Source organism: Lycorma delicatula, chromosome 4 (genome assembly GCF_047948215.1).
Source record: "Lycorma delicatula isolate Av1 chromosome 4, ASM4794821v1, whole genome shotgun sequence".
In the NCBI taxonomy this organism is placed as follows: Eukaryota; Metazoa; Arthropoda; class Insecta; order Hemiptera; family Fulgoridae; genus Lycorma; species Lycorma delicatula.
The window spans coordinates 157,010,201-157,021,189 of record NC_134458.1 but is presented as its reverse complement, the minus strand read 5'-3'; the positions used below and the strand labels follow the sequence as shown (position 1 = coordinate 157,021,189).

Genomic DNA, 10,989 nt, shown 5'->3' with positions numbered 1-10,989 from the left:
CTTGGTATAATTATTGTTCATGTTTATTATTAACAAATAAAAACAACGGTAAATGAAGGATTAAAAGGACAAAATAATGGTGTTAAGATTACATAGGCAAATGACTTACAATAATCAATTTTTAGTAAATAATTTAGTATATGTACTACTAATTCACAGAAGCTCTGCTATTGTCCAATAGTGGATAATGCAAATTATGAGCTTTGACAAAGCCATTTAATAAAGATAAATTAAGGAATTATATAATATTCTGAAAACTAATATTTTAATTACACATTTAATGTAAAACTAGTATTATAAAAAGTATGCTTATTTCATTCAATGTTAATTACACAATAAATACAAATAAAAATAAAAAAAGTTAAGCATGCGATTTTGCTGTCTTAATATGATTAAAAAGTTTATCTTTAATCATCTGAGCCATTAATCCATGAATAATTTCTATAGTTGTTTTACAGCTATCTTTAGTAGCTTTTAACAATTTATCTTCAGTTCTTTTTTCGTGTGGATCTGCACCACCTAACATAAAACCACTACGTCCAAGAGATGATTCAGATTGTTCTAATTTATCAGACAAATCGAATATTTGTCCAGTAGTATAATCAGCATTTGTTAATAAACTTGACGAACTTAAAGTATTGACCCAGTATTTATTCCACAATGAATCAAGTAAACGCCTATCTAATGCCGATTTGAAGTATGATACCTCAAGAGAATAATATTGTTTGCAATGAACACCAAAATCTTCAATTTTATTCAATGGAATTGTTTGATATTCGGATGGTTCTTCATTTGGTGGTTTGTATCCCTGAAAAAATTAACATATTCATATTAATCAGATTTAAAGAAAAAAGTGATCAAAGATAGTAAATACTATACTTAACCATTCAAAGTATCACACTGTAATTCATGAAATGTGTAATTAAACTCATCCCCATTATATACAAGGCAAGAAATTCCTTTCCTTACCCACAAGTATTATTCTTATCCACTAAAGATCAGATCTATAGATTAATAGAAGAAAACAAAAACTGTTGAACTATAAAACAAGAACTTAGCAATTTACAGATCTTGGTAAAACAATTACTGTCTCATTGCTTTTATCATTGTTTAAGAGATGATGAATTTTGTAGATGGTGTAAAACAAATCTAGATTAACTGCCTAAAAACCATAAGGAAAAAGATGATAAATGAATTCTGTTAATGATATCATTGAAATAAGACCAACTAAGTGAACACTACACGAAACTATTAAAAAATAATTACTTATAATTTAGGAATTTAATGCACTAACAAATAAATATTATGTGAAATTTGGCATTAAGTAAATACAGTAATCACATAAACTTCCCAGTTTATAATCCAACAGCAGTTAAGTGGTTAAAAAAAGACTAAATTCAAAAGAGTAAAATTCTTTTTAAAAAAATAAGGGTTTACCTTTGGATAAGTCCTAAATGCTCCAAGACAAACTTTACCAGCAGAAATGGTACGGACAGGATCGATAACAATAGCGACAAATGGTTCTTGAAAATTCTGATTTAACATTTGAGTAGAAACATCTATGCCAGACAACCAACACCCATAACCAGGATGACTGTGATACCAACCGATTGCATTTTCTAGTCTTCCTACCTATTTAACACAAAAGTACACAACATAATTCTAATTTGCTTTTACCTAAGCAGTTGAAAAAAACTTCATCAGTAAAACTTGGAAATTCTAAGGTGCATGATGATGCTTAAATATAAATAATAAGTAAATCCTTTAAATGTTAAGCTTAAAAACCACAATTTCTTTACTTAATTCAATAATATCTATTAGACATGGTATAATTTTTTTTTTAAATTACACAGCAAAAACTGTAATATAAAAATATTAAAGCATAATAAAAAATTCATGCAACCCAAATAGCCTTAGATGAAGGTAACAGTGTAGTATGACTTTTCACTAATCTTTACTTCCTTTAGGAAGTATTGTAATCGCAAAAAATTTCAGTTATCAGATTTCAATGGAAATATCCATTTTGACTACCCCTGAATTCATTTTGACTGGTTTCACCATGATGTTTGTATGTATGTACTGTTACTACATATATGTCTAATTTAATATAGGCGGGCGAACATGGTAGCAACGATATGAGCTGGCGCACAGTATACGTATGCGCTGATACAAGCATCAATCCCACAGTGCAGTTCTCCCACCATAGCGGCGCTGCAGCCCCACCACTCTCAGGCTCCAATAAAAGAGCGTGCACGAGAGTGAATTTTCAATTCATCATCACCACCTGGAGAAGACCAAGAAGAAGATGGAAGACAGAAGTTCCCTGGCCACCTCAATGTGGGACCTCCTGGCGGACAGATGCCAACATTCCCGCCGGAGCAGCAGGCCTGGCTAGCCCACCGAGGAAGCCGCTGGACACAGACGCTACCTTCCCACTCCAGCTCCAGCTTGCCGGGCTTTAATCGCCCTGGCTGGCAGACTCAGGAACAGTAGCTGGCTCAGCGTGGGATCACTCAGGGAGAACCGGCTTGGCCATGTCAGTCATGTGAAGGATGACTGATGCCGGGCCAACACTGCGGGGCTCTGCGGGCCATCACTGCCATGCTGTAGTGGGGACCCAACTGTCGCTGAGGGAAAGCCTGGTCCGACTTCAATGGACGAGCCGCAACTCCCTGGCTTCACCGGAGATCAGCTTCCAAACCCAACAGCTCTTCTCAGAACTAACGTAAAAAACGGCCCTTTTCAGGGCCACCACAAGGTTATGAATTACGAGCCATCAGAGACATTCGACGACAACAGCCCTTCTCGAGGCTACCATAAGGTTAGTAATTACAACGAGCTGTCAAAGCCAATCGACAACAAAAATGGTTCTTTTCAGGGCTACCATAAGGTTAGAAAGTGTCACGTGCCGTCAAAGCCGTTCGGCAATAGTATGTATGTATCTCGCATTACTCAAAAACAATTAGCTGTAGAATGATGACATTTTAGATTTAGGACTGTTTTAACATCTAGCTGTACATCTCTCCTTTTGATTACAATCGACTTAACCAAATATCCAAAATCCAAAAAAATCTGGATTTTGGACTTTTCCTTAACTGCAGTAATTAGCCGTCATTGAAATCTTTTCAGTGCTATATCATAAATGGTACTTATTTTCATTGGTTCCAGAGTTATAGCCAAATAAAATTTTAATTAATGAAATATTTGGATCAAGGGGAAGGCATTGGTTCAAATCGGACTTCATCTCTTTTTTTTGTTAACTTTTTTTTTTTAATTTAAATATATTGATTTATTATTAATACTTATTAACCTTCGATTATAAAAAAAATTTACGGTAATAATAATTCAATAACAATAAAAAAAAAATATCAGGAATTATTAATAAAATAAAATTTTATGTACTTTTCATTTTAAAAAAATGCATATATGTAATTTAACAGGCATACAAGGAAGTCACGTGGTGTCCACATCAGATTTTTTCATATGTATATTCTAGTAATTTATACATCAATTCTATTATTACCTAGCACACCTTTCTTTTTCTTTTTTTTTCACTTCCCTACAGTAATGTTAGAGTTCATTTACATACACATTTTCTAGTATGTGTTTGTAGACCAGTAAAATAACACTAGTGTTAATTACCATGATTTTAGGAGAAAAATATCTCAAACTGTTTATATGAGTTTATATAAATTAAATGTTCAAGTGAATTTTGGTTTTCCTAAGGACATATGTTTATTTTAAGAATTTGGCCTGGATTACTATACTTTTTTTTTATTATCAAAATTGTTCAAATAAACATACACAAGTTTGATAACATACATACATGTTATCACTACACAATTTAAAAGAAATTGAAGGGTTTTTATTGCTTATATGATTACACATGAAAAGAATGGGAAATTTTATTATGAAGATTTTATTATTATAAATAAAAATCAATGTCATAGGATTAATCACATACAAGCAATTTTTACAAATAAATGTATATTTTTATGTTAAGTGATGTAATTATTTGGTTTAACTTCTAAATTAATCTGATTGATCCTAAATCATAAATTTTATATATTATAACAAGAACAATTTATAAGATGCTAAAACGTTAGCGTCAATCTGAGGCACTCAACAGTCACCCAAACAGTTCTAATTTCATATAATAGCAAATATAATAAATTAACCTGGCACTTGAATAAAAATAACTCAATATAAAATGAATGAAAGCTCAGCAAGACAGTAATTTCAGTTTTCACAAATAGATGGCATTATATTTGTTATGAAGGACTTCTGTCAATGTTATTATTACAGGAAACCTTTTTATTTCTATAAAGGCAAGAAAGCTGCTAAGGCTTATAAAGAGATATGTGAAGTTTACAGTGTTGATGCCTAACAGTACACACATGTCAGAATTGGTTTAAAAAATTCCATTCTATAGATTTTTCACTCAAAGGCAACCAACGTTCTGGTCGATCCACTGAAACCCCACTCTGTTCAGTTTTTTTGCTGATAAGGACCAGACGTTCTATGAGCACAGAATCATGAAATTGCCAGAAAGATGGCAAAAGGTTATTGGACAGAATGGAAAATATTTAACTGATTAAAGTTCATTCGTTGTATAAAAGAACTGAGTTTTATTTCAGTTTACAAAACCAAAATTTCTTTCTTGTCAACCCAATAAGACATTAAAATATTAAAAAAACTATATTTTAAAAAATTAAAACTTTATTTGTTAGTTAACATAAACTATTGAATAGCAAAATAAAATATAACAAATGCATACAATTTGGACTGTTTTATTTTCAAACTGCCACTCAGGAAGTGAGGAAAATAACTATATAATAAGATTTTGTTATTCATGAAGCTAAGAAATACCTAATTTTACATTTATTACATTTTCTACAATGTTATTTTTCTTCACTTCCATCAAAAATATTATAATAGACTTCTACTGAATAAAACTTAATAATATTTATCAATTAAAAGACTTTTCCAAAGATTTAAACATACTAACTAAAATTCTATTCTGAAATTCTTAATACTAACACCTCTGAACACATTTGTGTTCAAATAAAATAAGTCACTATAATTCAATAAAATGTATTCTGGATGCATATATTAAAAGTATATTTATTAATTCAACTTACTGTTTTTGCAGCTTCAATATAAGCAGTCATATACTCATATGCTTGTGCTTGAGCATTGACTCTTGTTTCAGTACCTTCTACAGGAAGAGCAAATGAATCCATCACAATCATAGTGTTTGCATCAACTTTACCAAGCAGCAAACCCATTACTTCTAGTGTACCACCGGATCTGGCATGCATAACCATTTTCAGTAAAGCCAATGCTGAAATTTTTATATCTTTAAAAAAGTGTGGGCTGTAAAAAAAAAGTCAAATTATGAAGTTAATATCCATTAAATTATTATACATAAACAAGATGTTATAATTAATCAGAATATTATGGTAACAAAGATAAGAAATTTACAATGCAAATTTAAATACATATTATTTTATTACTGATCAATTACATAATTTATTTGAAATTGTATAAAATTTGAGTTTATTTTTTAAAAAAAAGTTCTATTTACACCAATTTTTGTGATTAAATATTACTACTCTCCAGAAATGGTAATCACTATAGATTGTAACAAAATAAAATGTAAAAAAAAAAAACAGTAATTACTTTAATAATTTCTCAAGAATATATTTAAAATGTATATCCACACAATGAAAAAGAATCAAAATGAGTTTTTTTTCTTAACTGAATACTGAATGAGAGATTGTTAATCTCTCAGAGTAACAACACTGAAATTGAAGGCTGGGCACTTTTCAAGAAGATGCCAACAGCCGATCGATCTGTAGTCAGTCAGTTGTCATAGTTAGTTGCTAAATGGTGCCACTGAAAGGAGAAAATAAATAAATAGTATCTTTTTTTTTAAATAGATACATTGTACTGTAATAATCATTAAAATTATACAATGATACTGTAATAATAAAATAGTAAAATAAAGTACAGTATTTTTTCAGTATAGTTAATTTACTGTGTAACTTAACAAGAACCTAACCTGTATTTCTGCATTAAAATAATACAATGATACTGTAATAATAGAATAGTAAAATAAAGTACACTAACTTACACATATCATTTACTGTATAACTTAACAAGAACCTAACCCGTATTTCTGCATTAAATGTGTCTCAATTTACGTGAAAATGTTCCAGAATGTAACAGCCACATAAATTGAAGGTGCACTGCACAATAAATTTATATAAATAACTAAATATATATATAATAAAAATAAATCTGAAAGTATAAATATTTTATTTTTCCTGTTAGCCTGCGGGAATTACCGTTCAGGTATTACTTCAGAGGATGAATGAGGATGATATGTTTGAGTGTAAATGAAGTGTAGTCTTGTATAGTCTCAGTTCGACCATTCCTGAGATGTGTGGTTAATTAAAACCCAACCATCAAAGAACACCAGTATATATAATTGAACCAAACTTAACCTTAGCTCTCTAGTCAAGATAGATTAAGTTTGGTTAGACTATAATTTTAATTTATTTATTTTCCCCTTTCAGTGGTGCCATCTAATAACAACGACAACCGACTAACTAAAGACTGGCTGCGGGCATCTTCTTGAAAAGTACCAAAGATTGCACATACATTAATTTTAAATTATCTTTTAAGCTTTGCAGCGTAATTAATTAATTAAGAATGGCAGTAGATCCAAGGAAGCCTAGTTATGTAAAAATATCAGACATCTTAGAAAAGAGTAATAACAGGTTCATTTAGTAAGTTCTTCGCCTGACATACAGATTGCACACGCATGACCAAATTACTATAAGATATTAGTCATGTACCATCATTTAGATGGTGTGCTGTGAAGTTTCAGATTTTTGCATTTAATTGCTTGTTTGCGGCGATTAAGTAAAGCAAACAAGTTTTGACATTTCCTCAAAAATAGATAAAACTGTTGTTCAAGCAGTTATAAAGTACTTCGTTTTAAAAGGTTTAACTCAGATAAACATACAAAGAGTTAGTCTTCTTCAAAGGATTCTTCTGTTATAAATGTATTTACAAATTAGTATATGTAGCAACATTGTTACTCACAAATATATCATATGTTTTTAAGGTTAATTTTTTTTTGTGTACATATTAAATGCAGCAACATGCAAATAAGTTGCACCAAGTTTTTTTGCGATTATCCCTTTCATCAGGTTATGGGCCTTTGGACAAATGTTTAAGTTTAAAAGTAAATAGTGTTATTGTGTATATATTTCACTTTATAGAGGTTTTGGAGTTAGGGTTCCATATTTTGCACATGTTGCAAGTTGATTTTTGTGCTATAACTGTACAAGGAATAAGTTTATTTTGTTTAAACTATGGCAACCACAAGTAACTATCCCACAGATTGAGAAATTAAGGGCATGATTACAGAGATTTTAACTTTGCTATGAAACCTACCTAGAATATGAGGATTTATGGAAATGTGTTTTAAGTAATGTATCAGCTATCACCAATGAATGTAATATGGCCAAAGCAAAGACGAAAGTTGTATTAGCTTTGGATACCAGTAATTATTCTCATAAAAAAGAAACTGTATCACAATGAAGCTGATTTGGGAGAATCTGGAAATAGCATGCAAAGACTCAGGTCTCACTAGCAAGGTCAGACTGTTAAAAATCCTCATCACAACCAAACTTGAAAATTAATTATTTGAATATGGTAGAATACATCAACACAAACATATGCACTGCACAGAAGTTAAATGTATTGGTCTTCAATATTCCCACAGAATGGATTAGGGGTAACCTTAAAAGCTGAGAATATCAAAACCCTTATATTGCAAAATGTTAAAAATATTTCTGATGAAAGCATTGAAGATTCACTTTTCTTTACTAAGAATGGTAAAAAATCCAACACAGAACAGCAAAATAAAAGCAAGACCAGATGTTTATGGTCTATTGAAATTGTAATATTTCCATAAAAGTTTTGTCATCAACCCAAGAAATTAAGTACTTATTTAAATCTTGTACTGCAGACCCAGTTGACGAAGACAGTGATGATGTAGCTGCTTGGCTAGATGATGGAAATTGGTAGATTCAGGCTTAACAGATTACATGACTCCAAACAAAGATTGTTTTATAAGGTTTACTCCAATGGAGGTAAGCCAGTGACTCTTGCAAACAAAGATACTGTCACATCATATGGACAAGTTAAGATAAGTTTTTAAGTAATATTGTGTAACAAAATAAAAACAATAACAATGAACTCTGGATTATATGTTTCTAATTTGGGCACAATTTACTCTCTGCAAGGAAGTTGACAGGATTAGGTTTCAAACTAGTCAGTGAAGATTTTCAGTGCCATATAATAGACAAGAATGTTTTAGTGGCCATCGCTATGAAAGTGATGGCCACTTTTAAATTTATATAAGTCCTTTTACATAAGCCACTTTTAAATTTATATAAGAAATTTATATAGAATAAGTCCTTTAAAACAAACTTGTTTTGCAAAATCATCTGAGAAAGTTAATAAAGAATCAAGTGACATTTGGCATAGGCTTCTAACTTACTTGAATAAGGATATGCTCAAGCAGAATAATGATCTAGCCTCCAGTTATTCAGTCTCTTCATGCAATGTGGAACCTTGTAAAGTTTGAATATGAGTGAAGCAGACCAGACTACCTTTTCCAATCTTGGAGCATTGTTCTATCATATTGCTACATTTGATTCACACAATTTATGTGGACCCGTAGAAAACCCTTTGATAGGAGGATCATGATATTGTCTCACCCTAACAGATGATTATAGCAGGTACATAATAGTATATTTTCTAAAAGAAAAATCTGAGGTCAAATTCTTCATCCCAAAATACAAAAAAAAATTGAAAACCAAACAGATAAAAAAATATGTTAAAAATTAGATTCGATAATGAGGGCTAATTCATTAATTGCTTTCTTCAGTTTATGTGACAAAGATGGTATAACAAGTCTGACATGTTCCTTTATACAACAAAATGGATTAGCAAAACACAAAAACGGGACCATAAAAGGCCAAAAATATGTTCTTCAATGCCAACCTTGTGAAGAATTTATAGGCAGAAGCCGTAGCAAGAACATTCTATCTGATGAATTGCTCTCCAACTTCTATTTTGGGAACTACAATATCTTATAAATTTTGGAACAGTGTCAAATCTAGTCTCAAACTTCTGAGAAGTTTTGGTTATGCTGCAAAAGCTCACATTTGAAAACAGCAAAGTAAAAATTGGATGAAAAATCTAAGCGACTTACATTGATTGGATATAAAGTAATTTGTATCTTAAATAAAAAAGCTTGCAAATTAATAATTTGTTTCACACAAATTTAAATTATAATTACATTATAAAATTTATTAATTATGCCCAGCACAGATTGTATTATGTCTAGACATTCTTGACGAAATCTAAGTTCCTCAGGACTCGCTAGATGGCATTAGTACTGTAAATAAGCCCACTATAGCTGTAGTAAAATGTCTGCTGGGCATATAACACAGTTTATTTTCCCAATATTGTGAGTAAAATTAAAATATTCATATTAAAAACATTTGTTAGTCTCCCAGCATTTAATATTTAAGGTTAATTAGATGAGGCTGGTGAGCATTAGGTTATGTTGACATTGTATAAAGTTTAGTCAATGGTATTGTTTAACCTTAACCTAAAATCTTATATTAAGCTTGAATTACAGTAATAAAACATAATGACACACTGTCAAATAATGAAATGTGATCTGTTACTAGACAACTAAGGCCATCTAGCAGAAATTTACAAAACTGAGATGTGTTTGCAGTAGACACAGTACAATGTCTGTTGGGCATAGAGTTTAACCTTAATTATTTCACAAAGATGAAATGTAATCAAACATTCTCCATACACATACATATACTAAAGGGTTAATTGTTCACAAGAATGAATGACAAGTCTTTACAAAATACCTCAAATTAAAAATATGCTAATTTAATAAGATAACTATCTAATATTAAATACTTTAAATCTTTTGATAACATAAAGAACCCTTGTTTAAATGTAACTCTACGTTTGAATTAAATAAAATTGTCTACCTCACTTCTGTAAAAGGTTATGAAACCATGAGTTATTGCATAATTAAAACAGTACTTATATTATAAGCAGTAATTATTTTTAAAAGTCCAGAAGTATGTAATTTTATTAAAATACCCTTTTCTAACACTCCTGTTTTCGAGTACAGTTTTCAAAGTGACGCCTTTACAATAAATAAGATTTATTTAATAAGACTTATTCTTTGATTTTCCGCATTTCTTTTACCATTTATTATTTGTCTAAAAAGTAATATGCATGCTAGAAAACCTTAATATAATCATGATCTGGTAGTATATACGGGCAATGAGACTAGATAAAACTACCCCTTAACCTCAAAGCTAACTAACAGTAAAGAATACTTACTCCTTTTCCCAAGGCTTGGCTGCCAGTATATCCTGCTGCTGCTTCTTGTCGTAACGATAAATTTCATCAACTGAACTAACCGATTCCATATTATTCGACATTTCCCATGTTTTCCTAGCAATGTTAGCTTGATTTTCCCCCGAATTACTAGCCATCTTATATTCTAAAGCGTTACTAGAAAAAAAAAACAAAATTTAAAATACTTAATCACTTTTGAAAGATCATCTACGACGAAACAGGTGTTTAATTATAAACAAGAACAATACACTGTCCACACAGAAACTAGTAAAAAAATCAGTTCTCAATTATGCATGAAATAACGAATATCGATACGGTACATGGAGGCAGGTATCCAGTCAAAATAAATAATTATACAATTAATTTTGCAAAAATGAAAGTAAAAGTTAGGAAAAAAATTTAACCTTCGTTTAAAAAATTGTAGGCAGCAATTCGCTATATTTAGAGATTACTTAACATAATACATAACTTCGATGGTGAAGAACGAAAATACCAGCCGGTATTTCAAAC

At 30.6% G+C, this 10,989-nt stretch overlaps 1 protein-coding gene across 1 annotated transcript; it reads right to left on the bottom strand.

Moving 5' to 3' along the window:
- CSN5 (COP9 signalosome subunit 5) lies at positions 1–10,931 on the bottom strand. Its single transcript, XM_075364551.1, has 4 exons — positions 10,462–10,931; positions 5,142–5,376; positions 1,438–1,632; positions 1–808 (listed from the first exon to the last, which is right to left on the bottom strand). Exons 1-4 carry the CDS (start codon positions 10,614–10,616, stop codon positions 362–364), a joined length of 1,032 nt encoding a protein of 343 aa, XP_075220666.1. The 5' UTR covers positions 10,617–10,931; the 3' UTR covers positions 1–361.
- Positions 10,932–10,989: the final 58 nt, after the last annotated feature.